The sequence below is a fragment of the Rana temporaria genome, chromosome 1, assembly GCF_905171775.1.
Source record: "Rana temporaria chromosome 1, aRanTem1.1, whole genome shotgun sequence".
NCBI classification, from domain to species: Eukaryota; Metazoa; Chordata; class Amphibia; order Anura; family Ranidae; genus Rana; species Rana temporaria.
In genome coordinates this window covers 100130429-100152956 of record NC_053489.1, presented here as the reverse complement: position 1 = coordinate 100152956, position 22528 = coordinate 100130429, and the positions used below count along the sequence as shown (strand labels likewise).

At 43.5% G+C, this 22528-nt stretch overlaps 1 protein-coding gene across 2 annotated transcripts in view; it reads right to left on the bottom strand.

Annotated features, from left to right (window-relative positions):
* CERT1 (ceramide transporter 1) overlaps nucleotides 1–22528 on the bottom strand; it is a 108367-nt gene that overhangs the window by 51788 nt on the left and 34051 nt on the right. For both annotated transcript variants that reach the window (XM_040341267.1, XM_040341276.1), the window contains exon 3: nucleotides 13203–13319. In XM_040341267.1, the coding sequence (XP_040197201.1) occupies nucleotides 13203–13319 (117 nt within the window). The remainder of the gene's footprint in view (nucleotides 1–13202; nucleotides 13320–22528) is intronic.

Genomic DNA, 22528 nt, shown 5'->3' with positions numbered 1-22528 from the left:
CACAATAACCTTCTGTCCTACTGTAGATATAGAATTCCTGCCAAGGCATTTCTACTACATGCCAATGCATCTGTTGGGAAATGCACACAAGCAGTCTCAGCAGCAGTGACTAACGAGGGATTAAGTTTAGTGTCTGTAGCAGATTTAGACAGATTAAAAAGATTATGGACTTAAATTAACTCGACTTCATTTGAAAAACTCAATCAAAATCAGGAAGAACGACAACATCAGTTTCCACAAATTAGAAGACTTTTACAAAAATACAAAAATAGCCTGGATTAAAAGACGAACATCTGAGGGTAGTATGGGAGCTTCTCCAAATCGGACTACTGCAAACCAGCTACCAAGTGCCTTCCATTGTTTCTAGATGCACCTACGTAAAAACCTGTGAGGGTGGAAGCAAAACCACACATGCAATGCAATTCAGTCTGTATCTTCATTCTGCAATGGCAGAAGTCTGCTTGGGCCTTGAGGCTAGTGCTCTAAAGGCATCAGAGGGTGACCATGCTCTAAAATGCATAAGATTAGCACACTAGGTTTCTTAGGAAAGATTTAAAGTGGATCGTCTCCCTTTGCACTAAAAATACCAGCATTCAGATTTGAAATTTCTATTGTACATTGCAGGACAGAGCCAACATATTATTCCTTACTCACAGGGGTTATGCGCCACCTAGGAGGTGATAGGACAGGAAGTAAACCCCTATAAAAACTTCCCTTCTAGGAGGAAGTACTACCGTTTTTTTTCCACTAGTGTCTGAAGACAGTCACTCAACTACAGCGCTGCACAAGCTCCATCGCATGCTCAAATGGTTCCAGTAAAAGTCAAGAGCTTGGCATCATCCAGATCCATTCTTAAACTACTATAGAAGAGGCCTGGAAGTGGGGACTGCTTGCAATTCAACCATTTGGCCCTGGAGACTGTATATGGAACCCTGTGCAGTAGCAACTGACCAAGTTCTGGTAGGGTGCTATACAGGTCTAGGGCAGTGGACCCCAAGAAGGATAAAGTCCCTCAAGGTCTAGATAGAGATTGTCCACCATGACGGCTGAAGATTGGTTCTTGTTGCTTCCAAGACAGATCTTGCGATGGGATTGGCATCAGTTTACTGCCATTTTGGGTGCCCCTTACTATGCTTTCTTTATGTACTGTACTGGTGCAGCAACAGCACATTTCATTCATCGGATATCTCCCAGATGCTACACAAGCAGGCAGTAGGGACACAAATGTAAACGGTGGGTGGGAGCCTGGAAAGCGCTGCACTGATTATGTAAATAGTTGATGGGATGCAGATGGTCCCAGTGACCAACTCCACCGCACAGCGTGGCTGGGCGGCTTTGTCTGCTGCTTGCCAAATACTGCTGACTGCAGAGTTTGTAAAGACAAGCAGACTGGCAGTGCAAGTGTCTGAATGAGCTGCGGGCTGGGTACAAATTTACAAATACAAAAAAAAAAAAGAAGTGGAATGTGGCCCGCAACCCAGACTTTGAAGACCCCTGTGCTAAGGCAGTACAAATGGGTTGCGTTTCATCCTTCGGCTTTGTATACATTAGCACCAAGCATACACCCATTGCCCGATGCAAAAAAAAGGTACATTAAAAAACTGAATAACCAACACAAAAGTGCCAAGTGAAACCACAAATTCGTATGAATGCATTGATCGCGATGAGCACCTACAGTGCAGTCCACCTTCCTTTTCTCTGATCCTTGGGCAACTAATCCAATGTGTGATGTGCACAGCAGCTCTGCTCATCTCCAGTTTTCATATTAAATCTATTTAGACAACTATAAGGGGGAGGGGCAGCCTTTTTTTCCCCTTGGAGTTATCAGATAAAATCAAAATGGAGCAGGAGTCACCTATAGCAACCAAACACGAAAATCCCAACTGTTCCCGACAGCTTTTCACCCAAGACAACAAATATATACGGTGCCTACTGGAAGAGGGCGACATAATACTTCGCATTTATTGATGGTTGAGCGCAGCAACATCAACAAGCAGATCTGTAGTCTATTGATCGGTGACAGAATTCTCTGCTCTGTATGGTGCAAGATGTCACTGCAGATCAATACTGCTTGTGTTTGGAGAACTACAAATTAAGGACATGGGAGAAAAGTATAAAAACAACCAGAGAATGCGCTTCAAAAAAGGTTAACTCCTGGAGTACTTGACTGAGATAAAAAAACTATGCAAGTGAAGTTTTACACACAGTGCTGAATCATACACAAGTTAGGCCTGGTTCACACGAGTGCGATTTCAGATGCGACTGGACTCGCACAGAATTGCACGACAATGGAAGTGGAATTATTCTCAATGAAGCCAGTTCACATAAACGCAGCACAGCAAGGCACATTTTGGGGAAAGGGCCCAGTGCTGCCTTGGTGTGATCGCAGCATGATTTTGGTTCATAGACTTCAATGGAAATACACCAAAAAATGTATGTACATACATTTGTGCACACCATCTGAGGAGAAAGAAAAACAAATAGATTGGAGGAAGAAGAACCTTGGGTGCATAGGTAAATTTTGTGCACTGCAACTCTGGGACTACATGTCCCAAGATGCAGAGTAGGCAGCAAAGTTAGCAAGGGGCCAGCCAACAGGAAATTCCAATCAAACTCTGGTGGGCTGCTTTTACACTGGGGCGGTGCTTTACCCGTCGTTTTGTGGAGGTTTACGGCTGCTAGTGGGGTGCTTTTAACCCCCGCCAGCACCTGAAAAAGGGTTAAAAAAGCCCCGTAAAGCACAGCTGCTCATTCATTTCAAAGGGCAAGAAAGAGCGCTGTATACACCGCTTTAAAGATTGCGCTTGTAGTTTTTTTTTTTGTCATGCCAGCACATCGCCTCAATGTGAAAGCACTCAGGCTTCCACACTAACTGAAGGGGAGGCATTTTTTCTAGGCGGCATTTTTAGGCCAAAAGCACCTGAAAATTTTTTTTTTTATAAATAGATGCTGGGAAAGATGACGTTTCTGTACAGTATTCCTATAAAACAGTGTGTAAAAAAAACAAAAAAAAAAAACACAAGACTAGGGTTGGGCTGACACGCATGTAACCATGCACCCTAAAATGTATTAAAAGAAAAAAAAAAAATCTTAAATTTGTAAACTCTCAAATAATCGCGGCAATAATCAGTTTTAATTAATCTAAAAAGCAGCCCATTGTTTACAATGAGCCTGTACACGCAGGCACATGAACAAGCCTTGAGTATTCTTGAGAAATATTATTACTATTATTAATATAATATAGGGAGTGGGGGGGAAGAAAAATTATCCCCGTCTGTATTTTGCAACGACACAAATATGCGCATGAGCATAAGTATTGTAGGATTTTGCCTAGGACTGTATTGTACACGCAAAGGCGAATACATGCAACTATGCACAGCACAAATGCCTGAAATTCTATCCAAAAAAGCTGATGCTTAACCACTTGCCCACTGGGCACTTACACCCCCTTCCTAACCAAATACACAATATTCTGAGCAGATATTGTTAGTCCGTTCCGATACTAGCCAACAAAATGGCCACCTCCGTGGCGGCACTTTCCTGGTTACCCGCTGCTGTGCCCAAACAGCAAAGTCTGAGTGTACAGGCTTGTCAGTCATCGAAACGTCCAATTAATGATGGCTTACAGTAAAAAACGGATGCAACGCAATTGGAGATCTTGATGAATTGGCTATTTTGACAGAACACAGGGTCTAGGAGACCTGACATTCATGGACATCATAGTACGCCCTTCCACACTGTAGCTTTCATTCGGCTATGACCCATCAGCAACTGGGTAAACATCAGTACCATGTGCAAGAGGCCTAGGTGTCTACAGCGGATGTAGCACCATTCTTATTTGGGTGTGTGTTCAACATGGCTCTTTGTACAAGTCTAAGGTTCTGCATATGCAAGTAAAACGATTCCTTTTAGTGCCAGAAAATAGAATTAGCTGCTATTGACAAACTGAAAAATGCTTTAGACATTTTATAAAGTAGGTTATGGGATCCATCTGCTGTAGCAATGAAGGGCTATTAGGGTGTGGACTGTTCAACACGCAATGCACAGGAATTCTGGGCTACATCTGTAAAACAAATACATTTGTCAACAAGAAAACAAGGCCCCAGTGATCAGCAGCAAACCAACGTGTTCCCACCAAAACACCTTCCACACAGGGTTGGCTCCGCTGGAGTGCGCCTGCTCAGCGGGGAATCCGTCTGCTGATCCCCAGCCAAGCAGGCGGATGGCTGGTCGAGGTTTCCTTATGCAGAGCAGACACAGCCCGCTCTCCTCTATGGGCGGTCAGATGTAATACAGACCATCTGTCAGGTTACACCGACTTCCATCCAATCCATAGATAAGGAACAGATCCCCATCAGTCTGTTTTTAGCGGATCGGATGTGTAAATGTACAGCCCACAGCGCCATATGAGAAGACTGGAGCGTCCGGCTGAAAAACTGACAGGCTAACCCAAATCGGTTAGCAAATGTACAAGGGGCCTAAAAAGGTAGTGCTTTTATTGTATTCCCCAATGCACTAAAAGGTTGCCTTAAAAAAAGAAAAAAAAAAAAACACTTGTGACCTCTGTTTAGCAAGGCCCCTTTTCACACTAGCAGACCGATGGAGTGTGCCTGTCTGTTGACACATGCCAATATCCGATGGGGAAAAGATGTCCATCCATCTGGCTGATCAGTCTGGTGTACACGGACAGACGGCTCACTTAATCCCACCGCCCAGAGGAGACCAGGCTGCTTGTCCTCTGCACAAGCAGAACGGACCAGCCATTGACCTGCTTAGCGGTCAGATTCTCCGCTGACCAAGCAGACTCCAACGGGGCCTACTCCACGTGCAAGCGGCCTTACAGAGGAAGAAATGGAGAGAACTGGACCTCAATGCACAGGATTACAAGCATCTCCCTGCTTTTACTGCTGCAAGAACCGTTCATTAACAGTACTAAGGTAATATAATGTTTCTTCATGAGAACCACCATTTCAATGGCTGGAGTAGTCTACTAGGGGTCAGAGGATGGCAGGAGATCTGTGAATAGATGCCAACCTCTGGGTGTTTTTAATTAAATAGTATTCTCTTGAAATGTGCAAAGAAAAAAAAAAAAAAAAAAAAAAGGAGAAACCAAGATCAACAAGCTTAAAAAAATCCACATGCTGCCTACTGAGCAACTCTGGCCATCAGCTGTATTCTAGATCTCTTGGCTGAATGACAGCTGCCTATTTTATCATTACATGCTTTATTAACCTTTTATGACCTCATACCCAGGTCAAAGTTTGCAGTTTCAGCATATATTGGTTAAACACATAATACATACTTGTACACCAAAATATTTTTTCAAATTTTTATAGTGGCCAGTGTTAATACCCAGCTGTACAGCTACAATAGGGGTCCATGCTCACTAGGAGCAGAAAGAAAATGCTCATAGCAGCACATATTGCACAAGAGTTTGCGAGTTTGTTGGCTTTTGCTTTTAAAGGCTTTTCTGTGAATGGAGCCTTACAGGTGGCATTTCTTTTATAGTGCTGGTCACAGACATTGCCCTTTGAAAAATGGCTCTTGTGCAGAAGACAACCCATGCACATGGGCATCAAAACACAGATGTATTTGGAGCTCATGTCTAAATCTGGAAGCATGCAATGTTCTGCTGCGATTGAATTCACACCTTAGTTGCAACTAGATGCACATAGCAGCGTTTACACAGAATTGTGTGCGTCCTGGGATCACTTAACCAGCCATAGATGGTTCAAATCAAGAGATTTTAATTTCGGGGCAGAAAAATCACATAATCTATAGCCTGATTTAGCTTGGCTTTGTTTTCTGCAGCTATGTGTGTGAGCCCTGGTTCACACTGGGTGTTTTTGACATGTCAAATCGGCAGGATTTGCTGGCAATGGCACCGTCTGATTCAGTGCGACGCAGCATCTGCAGTGTTTTGCAGCGATTTCAAAACTACTACTTTTTGCGATATTGGCATGCGATTTACATTGCAGAAACCTGCACAGATGTCTCTGTAATCACAGCTGAAAATCGGGACTGACCAGCGGGAGAGAAATCGTGCGAGGTCAGCTGAACTCGCACGGCTTCACTCCCGTAGCCCAGTGTGAACCCGGGCTAAATGCAAGTACAGCTAAACACAGAAGAAATGGATTTGGGAAGTATAAAGTTTGATTGCACTTCCCAAATAAATGTCATCACTAGTATAGATGCACTGGGCCCATGTATGAGGCCTTAGGAACCTATACCATTAATTGCTATACAAAAGTACAGGTTAGGTTTCTGCTGCTGCAGACATCAGCGCATGCGCACTGAAGAAAGCCAGCTAGTGCAGTTTTAATCCGGGCCTGTGTCGGGACCGGCAGCTCCCGCGGAAGTGAAGTAATCGGAATCCGCGAACCCGGACGTGGCTCCGGTGAAAGAGGTTGGCTGTGGGAGCAGAGTGCGGGTGGCACTGCATCGTTTCTAAGGCAAGTATTTCATAATGAGCTAGTATGCGATGCATTCTAGCTCATTATGCCTTTGTCTTGCAGTTTTGCTTTTTTCTGAGGTTTACAAAACCTCTTTAAGAGCCCATTCATACAAGTCCTTTTAGTTTGCAATGTAAATAAAACAAAATTCCTACCTGCAACATTACTGTAGTTTCATAAAAAAAAAAGGCACATAAACAGAGAAACAATATCAAAAGTACACATAAAAAAGCATGGAAAAAAAAAAAAAATCTATCGTGTATACAAGACCGCCTACCTAAACTGCAAGGTGTTATCCAGGCTTACCAATCTCAGGATATCATTTCCATCATGAGCTTCAGGTTTTTTTTAAATTATTATTACTAGCTGAATACCCGGCGTTGCCCGGTCTTCCTATCTTAACCTTTTGGGGAGGAAAATCATAGTAATATAAATATACCCATCTTTTATATAAGGGTGTAGGTAAGGGTTAATTAACTGTCATATATTTTTATTTGGCATATAAGTAATATGTGTACCAGGTATTATTGAAATATCTCCAGGCGTACAGAAGTTATGTGGGAACATACATTTCCCATTGATTTGCATGGGACTTTAAACAAAAACCCCGACCCTCACAAATGGGGGTAGTTAAGGGATAAATTAACTATCCTATAGTTTAAGTGGACATATAAGTAACATGTGACCAAGTGTTATCGAAATATCTACAGCCGTTTGGAAGTTTTGAAGTAACATGTATTTCCCATAGAGTTGAATGGGACTTTAAAGAAAAACCCCGACCATGGCAAATGGGGGTGGGTAAGGGTTAAACCACCTATCCTATGTTTGTTGCTGACATATAAGTAACATGTGTGCCAAGTTTCATGTTAATATCTTTAGCCGTTTGGACGTGATGCTGGAACACACACACACACACACACACAAGTTTTATAAGGAATTCTAAATACATTTGCCAGACTACTCCTCGACATAAAAATCTCCTATAACAAACTTCGCTTTTTGAGTTCAGAGCCACTTAATCTACAAATCTGATGAGCACGAGAAATATTAACATATTTGACAATGAACGTTGCTCAAACATGCTTAAAAAAAATACGGAGTAGAAATGTAGATTTTCCTAGCCATTAACAAAAGGATAGAAGCCAATTATCCAGATACAGAATGATCCAGTAAATAGGAGTAAAGTCTGACTGCTGATAAGCTTAAGCATGCCCCCAATATATATTATTTTCTCTATGAATCCCATTGTGCTCAGACTAAATCATTTATTTTTTAATAAGAACTGTTTATTCTCATCTCACTAATCCGCACCAGACTATGCGGCTCATCCAGTTTGCAAAGCTTTGGGAAGGGAGCCAAAAGAATGCTCTTTTACACATGGGTTTACACCACGCTCATAAATAGAAAACAGCATGAAAGCACAATGATCTAAATATGTTTCCAGGAGGAAAGTCGGCAATTGTTCCGTCAAACATCTTGTACTCAATGCGTGTCAATTCACTGGCATCTCAGCATGCAAAGAACCCTTGTCTGCAGCCTTTTATGCTTGGCAACTGGTATCAATAATAAAAAAAAAAAAAAAAGGTCACTCTCCTTCAGTGTTAACACCGCATTAGCCACAAAAATATCAACTAGAGCAGTGTTTCTCAACTCCAGTCCTCAAGGCGCCCCAACAGGTCATGTTTTCAGGATTTCCCTCAGATGAAAACAGCTGTGGTAATTACCAAGGCCGTGAAACGGATCAAATCACCTGTGCAAAATGATGGGAAGCCTGAAAACATGACCCGTTGGGGCACCTTAAGGACTGGAGTTGAGAAACACTAAACTAGAGAACGGCATGTTAACCATTTCCATAAAGAGTGACAGCCGAGTCTTCACATACAAGTAGAAATGTACAATTTCTGGAAATTTAGAAGGCACTGTAAAAAAAAAAAAAATAAAAAAAAAAAAGAAATTGGCGTATATAAAAGTATTAAGCTTGAAATAAAAGTGCAGCTTATTATAACGCTTATCAAGTAAACGCGCTTTAATATTTTATTACAAATGGAACAAGGACTTTACGAGTTCTCACCCATACATGAGAACACTTCCTACATCCTGTATGGACAAGCAGATAAACTGACAGTATGAACGAGCACGAAGCTCCACAGTGTTGCAGTAGTATGATAAAAGGAGAGCGTGTGGGTGGAGCCCCACACCGCCATGCCGATTTTAAAGCCTTGTACACACGATCGGACAAATCCGTGGAATTTTGTCCGAAGGGTGTTGGCTGTGAACTTATTCTGCATACAGACAGCAGAACTTGTTCAGCCAACATACATGAAACATGGTTTTTCAGCTCTTTAGCACCACCCTTTGGGCAACTTCTGCTAATGTTGTCTGATGGTTAGCATGCGTGTTTGTACTTTGGGATTTTAGTCCGACGGACTTGTGTACACACGATCGGATAATTTGACGGAACACATTTGTTGTCAGACAATTTGAGAGCATGGCTAACCAACATTTGTTGTTGGAAATTCTGACAATTGTCCGATGGAGCATACAGACGGTCGGATTATCCGACAAAACCCTTCCATCACACATTTGTTGTCGGAATATCCGATCGTGTGTACGGGCCTTTAGGCCTCAAATACACTGCTGCTGGTAAACAGACATTTAGGATCAGCTGGGCGTTCTTTTCAGATGCCCTTGAACTCTCCTCAATGTTATCTTATCGGTATATGTACACTGGGTCGTTTATAGTAGTTTCTAGGCAGTCGAGTTTAGAAGCATTTTTTGGAAAGAAAAGAAATTGTCCAGGATGAATGGTCAGAGGTAGGGTTGTCCTGATACCACTTTTTTAGGACCGAGTACAAGTACCGATACTTTTTTCCAAGCACTCGCTGATACCGAATACCGATACTTTTTTTAATGTCATGTGACAGTGGAGGTATTTTCTTTTTTTTTTTTACTATTTTTTTTAGGGGGGGGGGTGAATTGTCTGTGTTTTTTTTTTTTTTTTTTTTACATTTTTTTTTTTTTTTTATATTTATTGCAATTTTTTATTTTAATTTTAATCAGCCCTGTTGGGGGGTTTTGGTGAGATTTCAGGGGTCTTAGACTCTGGCATCTCCCCTTTAAGACAGAGAAAGGGACTAAGGAAACAGATTCCCCAGTCTCTTTCTCAGCAGCCTCAGTTGAAATGAATGGAGGGAAGCTCCTCCATTCATAAACTGAAGCATCGTAAACACAGGAAGTTACAATGCTCAGTTATATGAATGAACAGAGTCGGTGACAACCGACTCTGTTCATTTGGAAAAAGTAGGAGCCGGGCTTAGCGGCTCCTACCTCCGCTCTCCCCCCTGACAGATTGAGGGGGGGATGGATGGAGAGAGATCTGCACGGACAGAGAGATCTGCACGGACGGACAGGGGGAAGAGAGAACGGGACGGACGGAAAGAGAACTGCATGGGAGGGGGAAGGGGAGGAGAGAACGGCACGGACGGACGGGGGGAGGTGAGAGCAGCACGGACAGGGGAAGTCAACAGCAGGGGGGGGGGGGGGGGGGGAGACAACACTGACCATGGGGGAGAGAAGATTTGCAACTCCCCTGCCTTCCGGCACGAGTATCGGGTGAAGCATCGGGAGCATTTCCCCGAGTACAAGTACTCGGGGAAATGCTCGGTATCGGGACATCCCTAGTCAGAGGCATGTGAAACGCTAAACGCCTGTAACAGCTTGTAAATGCAGTAATGCGCACTTAGTTTACAGCCGTTGAATTTTTGACCATTTGAAAAGGGGGGACACACACACACACACACACACACACACACACACAACCCTTCTAAAGATAAAACGCGGAATGTAAACACAGCAAAAAGGGACCTTTGTAAACACTGGTTACCATACGTCAAGGTAAATCATTCAGGAGAGGTTGTAAAACATCCCGTGTACATCAAGTCTAAAAAGTGACACCTGGTACGGGAAACTTCTTCCCAGAGCTGGGCGATTCTGGCAGGTCTGGACAGCCGCACTCCAATAAAAACACCTTCATTGTGCAAAAATGACAAAAGTACAAACCACAGCAGGGTACAGGATAAAAAAAAACAAACAAAAAAAAAAAAAAGACGCGTTTCACTCAATGCTTAGTCATAGCTATGACTAAGCACTGTTGTGTGAAACGCGTCAGCTTTATCATTTTAATTGGAGTGCGGCTGTCCAGACCTTCCCTCTTCTAATTGCTACATGCTTAGCCTGCACCTGTTGCCTCCACCTTGAGGAGAGTGCCATTTCCATACATCCACCTGGAGCGGTGATCCCTTCACGATCTTCACTGTGTGACATATCCCAGGAGGTTGAGGGTGGGTGGCCCAAGCTTATAGAACTCTCGCCTTGGTGAGAATTGGAAACACGTCTAAAAAAAATTTTACCCACTACCAGGGGTGGGGGGTGAAGAGGCAGAAGTGGTACTTCCACTTTTAAGTGAAGGTCTACTTTAAAGTGTTTGTGCCACTTGTGTGAATATAAATGCTGGGGTAGGTTTCCAAATCTCATTCAAACTTTAGTAGTGGCTTGGATAAGGTACAAAAAGGTCTTCAAAGTTACAGAACAAACCCAGGTTAAGGTGTCCAACTACTACCAGCCAGCCTGGTGAGTGAGCAGAGGAAAAGTACTATTCACCGAATAGGGGCCCAACACTACAGACCCCTAATGCCACTTGCGGTCCCAATTCCAGAATCAAAAACGAAATACATCCAGTGAAAACCACTGGCTCTCTTGCAATGCCTTTAAAACCAGTAGCTGGCAACAGGTAGAACAAATAATCATCGCTACAGGCCTGCAACACAAAGTGCCGTTTTATGCAGCTTTCGCCATCACCCAATGCACAACACGGAGGCCAGAGATCTACACAGCCTTAAAAAACTACTTACAAAATGAATGGAGGCATTATAAGGCAGCTATTGTGCTTACCAAGAAAAATCAATAACAACGCAACAAAAATGGCCTGCATGCAAAATCATTTCCAAACAAACTGTTCAATTTTTAATGAAACACAACAGGACTTTGGGAGGGAGATGCAGTTTTTTGCACATATGATTTCTAAATATACTACACATGTAAAACCTATCCATGGTGGAGCTAGCAAAAGACCCTAAATGAAATGACATTCCATTACAGAAAGGTTTACAGCTTTGTTAAATAAAGGAAATCTGAACACACTGACCGAGTTTCTTTTTTTAAAATTTAATTCAGAAGATGCAAAACCGATAATTAGGCTCATCTCCTACAAACTCAATTTGCTGGTCATGTGTTATAAAACATTGGCAATCACGCTTTTTGGGTCACTCATCTGGGTGTGATGCGTCATGTGAATTCAGAGGCAGGGTCACTGAAAGTTGTAAGCACCCAAGTTATAAATATCCGCTTCAGAACATACAGGGAATACAAAAATGGGTGCACAACAGGGATTGGTATTGGCAGCTACTGGTTTCTATCAAGTAGTTTGGAACATCTTAAGGCCTCTCCCTTTAAAATTTAGTTTTTGGACAATGGACAAAAAACGGTCAGTTTCCTGAAGGGTTTTAATAGTTACCGGTAGCTGCCCTCATGCACATAGCCGAATCAAGATCTTTGTCAGGTATGAGTGACATATACATAATGAGAGATAGAGCTAAATTTATATCTATCACACACAGCTTTTGGAACCACTTTAAAACATGCCATAGCTGTATATACACGCTTGCGATATCACTGGAGGTACTGCAACATATCATGGGCATTATCCAACTGTCTTGGACCAGTTAATGTGAAAACAGACCATAACGGGCAACAGTAACAAAGAAGGTATACACAGTAGAAAGGGACAACATAAAGCCAACTCAGAAATCTATAAGACTAACAAAGCAAGCATTATGGATTACTAGAGAATGTTTAACACTTTCTGACTGGAGAAAGTCATTTCTAAACCGTTCAGGGCAACATGGCTGAGTTAAGCATTGTCACATGATAAAGGTAAGGGAGGGGGGGTGCCTCCGCTTAGCTTTAAGTCAGTACTTTTCATACGATTCTTAAAGTGTTTAGGGCTCAAGGATTACCTTTCTGCCCCCCCCCCCCAATACCTGGTCCCCATCTTGTTTCAGTGATGTGCACGGGAGCATCAGCTTTTCCTATCCATTGACTGAGACAGCAGCCATTTGCTCACGCCACTGTCAATCACAGGCAGGCTATGGTTGCACTAGGCAGGAGTGAGGGGGCAAGAAACACCAGCAGGGGACCTGAGAAAAGAAGGTCCAGGGCTGCTTTTTTTTGCAAAACCATTAAACAGCATGTATGGCATGCTTGTTATTTAATAATAATAAAAAAGCCTTTAACAAAGCGCTGGTTCACACTGGGTGGCTTCAAAAGCATCCAACTCTGAAGTCACACAGCACAACTTGCAAACGATTTCTTTCTACCCCAAGTAGTACAGGAACCTTTTTCCAAGTCGGAGCCACTTGAGTCACTCAGATTAGAAGAGTTCCATTGCACTGCATGGAGCTCGACTTGTCAGGCGGCCAAGTCACCTCAGTGTGAACCGGGACTAAAGGCCAAAACGAAGAAACATATTTAATATATATGTCCTTCAATACATGTTGCCTGTTCTCAAATAAAACTTTCTACAGGTGTTGGCTGGGTCACATATTGAACTTCAAGAAAGAATTTTATAGTGCACCTTGGACATATTCCTCAGCTGTACATCAAGGTGGAAACAAGAGAAATGTAAGTTTTTACCTTGTGCTGTTCAATGGAATCTATCCAGCGCCGTCTGTGATCTGGATCCTGAGCACGCAGGTACCAGACGCTGTCATTAACGCTGATATCAAAACGGCATTCATCAAATTCATGCGGCTGAAATGAAACAAAAAATTTGACCTCATCAATTTTACATTAGATCTGCAAGCAGCTTTATGCAGGAACTTAAAAATGTTCTTCTAGCTGTAAAAGGAAAATGGTTACATACATTTTATGCCACACACTGTCACATTGCTCTCGCTCCCTACAAAAAACTCAAAGCACTTGGAAATTGTTTATTCCACAATTTATATTGTGCATCCGATTTCTAATAAACTTGGACGGTACATTTTAGTATACACCATCTCCTTTGAATTTTAACCATGGTTTAGAACAAAAAAAAACACACACACACACACACACACACACACACACACACACACACACACAGAGACACACACACAGAGACACACACGAAAATTGCTGCTCATTTCTTTAAGCTGGAGCTCCGCTTTAAGGAAATAAACCGCACTTGTAAAAAAAAAAATCTTCATAATTAAGGGGCGAGTTAAAACACCCCATGAGCTATTTTGACACGTTTGTAGAGTGTAGGGCAGCCAATCGAAATCCATGGGCTGTCCTATGGGCGTCAGAAAAAAATAAATATGAAAAAAAAAAAAAAAAGGCTGGGCTCACAAACCTGATGGATGCCACTCGCAGCTGGGGTCCCCGTTGTCAGTTTCAGGGACAAATCGGGGTCAAATTTTTGGCTTAATTCAGCTCTGAGGCAGACGCACAGGACCTATGTGCTCTGGAGATATGCGAATCGGCTCCGTAGAGAGCCAATCTCGTCATGCGATAAAACCCACATGCATTTTGCACTAGTGAGAACTATGCTAGGTGTGAATGGGGCCTAAGAGTGACATTGGTGTGTTCACACCCTCCCATTCCCCGAGTTGGGTTATAAGAACTTTGACAGTTGAATGTCTCCCGCTCATGTACTTGTATAAAGCTAGCGATACATTTCGCAATCAGATTGTACACGTTCCCTTAGATTTAGCAAAACTATGGAATAGGGGAATCCACCCAAACAATCCATTTTGTATTATAACAGGTAGGCCCTTGTACTACATAAATTGATGGTAGATCTAAAAAGGAGATTATCAGTTTGTACAATATATGACCACCTTAAAATAGAGAAGAAAGTGGGTGCCTGGTGGGTATAGTGCAGGGACTCTTCTCTTTCTCTCGCCCCCCCCCCCCCCCTGGCCACACTAAAATCGGATTTGCATGGATGTTCTCACCCACGTGATTTGATTCCTGTGCGAGTTTACAGTTCGCACTGCGATCTGTGAACTGATCTGCGGGTGTCATTAATATTTTGACACCCGCAGCGGTTCACGAAGGGCAGAGATGTGATGCAGGACCCAGCTCTGGAGTCACGCTGGTTCTCGCATTGCATATACGTGAACCTAGGCTCAAAGCGGTCAGACTAGATAAGTGAAAGATAAGCACATCGGGTTGGTTTGGGCAGAAGAGACATTAGAAAAAGCTTCCATTATGAAAAGTGAAATTCTGCCCAAAAAAAAAAAAAAAGGTAAACTAAGACCATTAGATTTTCTGCAGATTTTTGTCTACAGATTTACCAATACCATACAATATGGAGGTCAAACCTTAAGACCCCTTTCACACTGGGGCATTTTTCAGGTGCATTAAAAAAAAAAAAAAAAAAAAAAAAAAAAAAAACCCTTGCCTGAAAGAAGCTGCATCTGCAAACCCAATGTTAAAGCCCAAGTGCTGCGCCGGCAGGGGGTCAAAAAAGTCCTGCAAGCAGCTTCTCTGCAGCACTTTAACGCCAAAGCACCTGAAAAACGCCCCAGTGTGAGCGTTTTTCGGGCGCTGACAGTGTGAAAGCACTCGGTTTTTTACATTGGGATTGCAGATGAAACTTTTCAGCTGCTTTTTTTTTTTAAACGCCAAAGCGCCTGAAAAAAAGCCCCAGTGTGAAAGCGCTATCCCGTCGTATTTACCGCGATATTCGGCCACTAGCGGTGCGGTTTTAACCCACGCTAGAGGCTGAAAAAGGGTTAATACCGCCCGCAAACCGCGGCTACAGCCGTGCTGTCCCATTGATTTCAATGAGAAGGAGCGGTATACACACACACACACACACACACACGCTCCTTTACCACTCCAAAGATGCTGTATGCATCGCCTCAGTGTGAAAGCCCTTGGGCTTTCACATTGAGAATGCTGGGGCAGGATTATTTCAGGGTGTGTGTGTGTGTGTGTGTGTGTGTGTGTGTGTGTGTGTGTGTGTGTGTGTGTGTGTGTGTGTGTGTGTGTGTTCCAAGGGATGCAGTGCTCATGATTATCCAATCATTTTGATTTCCCCCCCCCACACACACACCTCCCAAGTTCAAAGTCCAGCAAGATTTGTTATTTCTACATTCCTTTAACCTCTACTTGCACCCACAGTACACAATCCAACGCTGAAATTAACAAAGCGTGAAAGACTGAATTCTGTTTACAACACTGGCACAATGCCCTTCTTTTGAAGTCACAATGAGGGCATGGTGTCAAGCTATCGAAGGCTTGTTATCCATTACAGCATTGTATTCATGGGTACAAGACAATAGCAGTGCTTTTCCAAGCGGCTTGTACAAACCATTAAACAATGTACGAAATCTCCACCTCGCTTAGAAGAATCAAAAAAGGTATACTTATGGCTTATGGTTACAGTTCTCCTAGGCAGTAGCGAGCAACAGATAAAAAAGACACACAATTCTGTGCAAATTGTACCTATGGAAATGAAACGAAGCACCAACCCAAAGTAAACATACATAAAATAATAGGAGATGAATGGAGAGGAAAATATATGGAGTACATGAAAGTGCCAAGATGAGCCTATACTCTACAGAGGTCGATCAGCTAAACGACTTGAAAACCTTCATTCAAAATTGTAGAAGTGTTCACTTAATTTCACCTGCACAGGATTGGGTATTAAAAACAGTAACATTTGTTTTACACCAACCTTTTGAAGAGTAAGGGCCACTTAACTACTTTGCACCCAGGCCAATTCTGACAAACATGCTCTCCTACATGTTAAAAAAAAAAAAAAAAAAAAACTTAAATTTTTTTGCTAGAAAATTACTCAGAACCCCAAAACGTATTATTTTTTTTTTTAGCAGAGACCCTAGAGAATAAAAAAAATGGTTGCCGTTGCAATTTATGTCACACTATTTGTGCAGGGATTTTTTTCAAATGCAATTTTTTTGGAACATACCATTTTTTGGTAAAATCTAAAAATCGCACCAAACTTTGGTACTTAAAAATCTCCATAGGCAACACTTTGACATTTTTTATTCCCCCCCCCACAGGTTTCCAGCTTAAGAGGAAGTCTAGTGCTAGAATTATTGCTCTCGCTATAATTTTCACAGGAAAACCAAGTATGGTACAAACAGTTTACATATGCAGACACTACCTATGTGTTTGCTTCTGCGTGCGAGCATGCGGCGCTTTAAAAACCCTGACAGCAGTAAAAACCACCCGCAAACGCCCTTACTGTCCTGAGGCTACCATCACCTGTGGCTTTCCTGCGCTTTGCCATAGACTTCCATTATATCTTGAAGGTGTGGTGCACTTTCTGAAAGTTCACCAAAACGCCTACGTTGAGGTCGAGGGGCCACAGAGCTCTAAAGGCCACAGGTCGAAACACCCATTTTACACAATTGGGTAATTAAAGTGAATTTTGGGTGAAACTTTTATTCTAAATCAGCCTCACTGTCTACAAATTAAAATTACTAGATGAAAGTTATTCACAAGCAGAAAAATATATATGTTTCCATGGCACAAATGTTATTGTAAACAATTTATAGCAAAAAAAACGTTATATTCAAGGGGCCTCCTGAAAGTTCTCATCCGTGTCTGATGCGAATGAAGTATTATTTTTCTATGTACTCTCTTCCAATATCCAATCACTTATGCCAACAGTGCTCAGGATCCCGTAAAAACATCCGTTCTGGTCGTCTAGGTGATCGGGAGGCAGAGTTTCTGCTGCCAAAGTCTTCTGGGACATATGGACAGGTCATAAAAGACTTTAGTGGCTAGTCACAGACCACTTACGCATGTACAGTGGGCACCCTGCTGTGAAGCCACAAGCCCTCACAGCTGGGTGCCCATTTTAGAGACGCTGAGGGAGGACACTGCTGTGATGAGTACCCTGTTGGATCGCGGGACAGGCGAGTGGCTATTAAAAGTCAGCAGCAGCTACACTTTTTGTAGCTGCCAAATTAAAACTAATGAGTGGAACATCCCCTTTAACCATGTAAAAATATCCATGCCTAGAATTCAAGGCAACTTTCACACTGGGGCCCACAGCGCTTTTTACCCCCCTGCTAGCAGCCAAAGGAGGGGTTAAAACGGCTCCTGTTGCTGCACTTCTGAAGCGCTTTTCAGGCACCTCAGAAGCACTGCCCATTCATTTCAATGGGCAGGGCGCTGTATACACCGTTCCCAAGATGCTGCTTGCAGGACTTTCCAACTTCCTGCAAGCACGCCACCCCAGTGTGAACGCACTAGGGCTTTCACATTCAGGCACTATTGAGACAGACATATTACACACACCAGCATGCAGCTCTGCATGTTGATGCGAGAACTTACATTTAAGCTTTTTTGCTGTTACCTACAATAACCATTTTCCCACGTCCTGGCTGAGTGAGAAATGGATGTAACCTGGGCCATACATATGCATCCTGGAAAGGCTACGTCACCAGTTTGTTCCTTTCCCCTTAAATGATATATACTGTCACACGTTCCAGGAGGCAGACCAAGAGTTCCTGGAGCACTGCCTGGAAGTAAAAGGGCAATCGATTCATCTGCACTTAGTGAAAAAGAGCCATTATTAGAAGAATGGTGATAAAAACAAAGATAAAAAAGTATCGATCTGTAGTCTCTCATTACTAAACAATTCTAAAGGGGCTTTTGTTGTAATTTTTAAGCTGAAGTCCCTTTTAAGTAGCTACTGGAGCATTCAATGAAATGTTACACTCCATAGAAGACCTCCTGGAAACATACAGTGCCATGTAAGCATTTTCCACCCACTGAAATGTCTTACATTTACAAAGTGCTGACGGACATTCAAAATCTCACCAACTCAAACACAGGATACTAAATGGACAAGAAGCTGGTCTACTTATGTTACTTTCCGCTAAGAGGAAGGAAAAAACAAACACACACACACACACACACACACACACACACACACACACACACACACACACACACTCTCCAAACTGTGGAACTGAACATCTCAGCCCGTTTGGTTAGAAGAGTGCCACAGTTCAGGCCGGGATACCTATAAAGACGAGCTGGTTCTCATTTCCTGCGCAAATTCAAACTCTAGCAATAATTCTGCAGTCCTATTTAGGTTAAAGGACAAGTTAAAGCTTGTTCTAAAAGCTTCTGAATGTCTTAACATCAAAACAGAGCTCCATAGGTTGCCTTGGTGTGCACCTGTCACTACAGATACATACAATTTCACAACAGAACAAAAAGCATTCTCTCCCAACCATAAGATCTCATTGAAATCCCGAAAGCTCCGTTCCAAAATGAGTTACAACACTGGGCTCCACAAACACCCCCCCCCCCCCCCCACAGCACAGCAGATGCGCCCCTCACTGGCTCTTCTGCAGGGGGATCTCTTCCAATACCTGCATCCAGCGATAATATTTTGACTCAAACAAAACACAAATTTTTTTATTTTTTTTAATGTTCTTAATCAAATGATACGGGCAATTAAAAACATGGGACAAATACGTCCCTTGGTCCTCAAAGGGTCAACACCCCTCAACATTGCTGGTTTCTCTTCCTCACTGGCTGTAGTCGTTCCAGGGAGTCAGAGGGATCGGTTCCAGTTTTGTCATCCCTTCTCTCCAGCACCCCAATAATCCCCATCTTCACCCCCCCCCCCCCCCGAAGCTCCGTGTGAACACTTGAGTGTGCCCCTTAGACATCAACAATGGTACCAGGAAGTGCCCGTTTAAAGCCACATTCGGGTGCATGAGAAATGCAAAATTTCTATATTAGACGCCCTTCACACCGGGGCGCTTTACTGGCGTTTTAACACATGTAAGGCGCCTGAAAAGCACCTCTCAAGCTACCCCAGTGTGGATGCCTGAGTGCTTTCACACTGGGGCAGTGCGCTTGCAGGACAGGGGTGAGAAAAAAAAAAAAAGTCATGTAAGCAGCATCTTTGGGGCGGTGCGGGAGCGGTGTATATGCCGCTCCCAAATTAATAGGCAACACTGTGGAAATGCCTGCAGAGTACTTAAAAGGGGAGGCCGACACAAAAGTGGAACTTCTGCTGTCCGGATCCCATCCCTCCTCCAGTGTCACATTGGGCACCTTTCATGGGGGGGGGTAGGATCTGCGGGTATCTACACCACACCACCCCCATGTTCTGGGAGACACACGGGTCCCAGAAGACAGCAGGGACCATTAATTTTTTTGTGGATTTAGATTCCCCTACCAAATATGGCGGTGGCAGCATCCAAGGACCGATGGACTGGTCGGCCTCAGGTGCAGACATTGCGCGCCCTGGACAGGCAAGTGTTTTTTTTTCCCCAAGTCAGCAGCTACAAATACTGCAGCTGCTGACTTGGGGAAAACAAATTGGCGGCCCTCCGCTAGCGGCCGAAGAAAGGGTTAAATGTGCCCTGCTAGCGGTCAAATTGCACCGCTATAACAGCAGTAAAGCGCTGCTAAAAACTAGCGCCGCTTCACTGCCAATGTCTGCAACGCCCCAGTGTGAAAAGGGTCTTGGACTTTATTCAATAATGGATTATAAAAAGTTTTATTATATAGAAGTGTGTATAAAGCGTGTTTCATTTTTAACTGGAATTACACTTTAAAGTGGTTGTAAAGGCTCAAAATGTTTTGAGACCCCCCCCCTCATCATGTGTTCCAAGCATGAAGGTTTAAAAAAAAAAAAAAAAAAAAATTCCGCTTCCTTTTTACACAGGGCAGACGTTTCTAAACATTAAGAAAAAAAATCAAAGCGCAGCCCCGCCTTAAAATAAAAATAACGTAAAAGCCAGCAGCTACAAATACTGCAGCTGCTTGCTTACAAGGGCCAGGGCAGTGAAACCATATTGCTAAATGGGAGGATGCTGTGTCAGTAAATAAAGTTGAGATTTCGGCAGAGTAGGGAACAGTAAAAACCCATGCACTTTATTTGGGGTGTTTGCGTTTTCTGTCATAGTCTTGTGCAGGGGGGTCTCCAAACTTTCCACTTGGAGGGTCACATTTATTTTTTCGGCCCATGAAAAATGCACAAAGTCTTATTTAAATGAATCTGCAGCAGAAAATAGAATTTGACGAGCTGACGGCAGTAGAGCTTGATGGTGCGCCTGTATCCTCCGCCCACACTAAAAGCCAGAACCTAATGCACTGGGACTAAACTTCCAGTATGCACAGGGCCTTACATCTGCGTTACCGTCATACACACCCGTTCATATATTTGGATGCATATTTGTCCATCAGATGCCCGCCCCCCCCCTCCACATTTGTGTCCCCATAAGAACCCCCTGCATAATTGTGTCCCCATCAGACACAGGCTGGGCTGTAAATCTGACGGATCCATCTGCCCCTCATCTATCCATTGAATAGATGTGTGCTCCCACTGTGGAGAAAATGTTGTCGCGTTTAGGACTGCAAGCATACACAGGGTGCCACGAACAGGCCTTGCAGCTTACGCATGCGTTTGAAAATGCGTGCCAACTAAACCCCTGTTTTTAACAGAGACTGTTGGACAGGTTAATCTGGTTGGTCAGTTGAGCTATGGAATGTTCCAATTTTGTCTTTGTACAACATAATGCAGGGCATATTCATTCAAAGGCATGGGAAATTGGAACCACCAACACTGACCTATAATTGTAGCAACAAGACGCAGCACCATAGTGTTTCTATGGTTGCATCCAACACTCTACTCTTGCTGACAATTCGAGATTTTCCTAGCTTGTGACGGAAAATATTAATTATATGAAGACAGGAGGCGAGTATCTTATGCATTATCTTCCTTTATTAATGCTCACAGCAGAATGTATTTCTACAAAAAACTTCAATGTAAAACTTTTCCAAAACAACTACCACCCCCAGCAGTCCATACAGTCTCTTACCACGCCCCTACGGGGACCTCCATAAAAGGGGACTGCCTGAGGTGGTTCTTCCTCTTTCTTTATGCGATGATGTCTAGAGGAAAAAACAGTACCAACGTAGGACAAAGGTGTAACTTCGGAGTCCAGACCAGCCGGTCGACGTCCAACAGCTTCCAGGGGGCAGCTAACCACTGACCGTGACCCAACGGGGTTCCAGGAACGACCGATCCCAACAGGGGATCTCAAAGTAGAATCTGTGCATCAGCACGAAGACGGGAGTCCCTCATCCTCCAAACTGAAGAATCCGTCGAGAGGACGTACGCGGAGTATCAGTAGCCGGATTCGGTCAACGGCATCCCGACTCCGGATCTGGAGCGCAGTAGGAATCTCCATCTTTGGTCCGCAATGAACTAAAAACCCATGGATCGAAGCGGAACAGCAATCTCAACTCCCGGTGCGTATAGGCCTCCGACTTGCAGGATGCGCGGTTCAACAGCCTAGAACGAGAGAGAAACAACACCGTGATAGGGTTGGGTCGGGAGGGAAGATACTCGCCTCCTGTCTTCATATAATTAATATTTTCCGTCACAAGCTAGGAAAATCTCGAATTATATATCAGACAGGAGGCTCATATCTTATGCAAGTTCAAAGCTATGACAATGTATATATAAATGATAGCAATCGGAACAACTACAAACTGATACAGATATGTGTTCCTCCGGTCTGAAGCAGAATTGGCGGAAAGTGATCGGGACGACCAGACCGCCGCTAGCCGTAAGTCCTAGAGGGAGCCGTTCGAGGTGACGAACTTAGTGATGGGCACCTAATGGGGTTATGTCGAACCTTGCTCTAACCATGACCGACCGTGCCCCTCTGGCTAGCGTAGCCGCGAAATCCTGAGGATTAACGTAGGAGATAAGGAATTGGGAGAATTGCGAGGATCGCAGCGGGACCGTCAAGGGCTCGTAAGCCTGTATAGATCGGAGCACGTCTGGTTGTGGATGCGCAGGGAAGAACGGGTAGAAAGCCGATGGAAGACCCGTCGCTGGCCAACACATGATGGAAAAACCTGACTCAGTGAAATGAGACCCGACGCCTGGCTATGTCCAACGTCGTGAAGCCCGACCCACGTATGGTGGAGTGAAGTGCGTTGAAACCTAACGCCTGTCA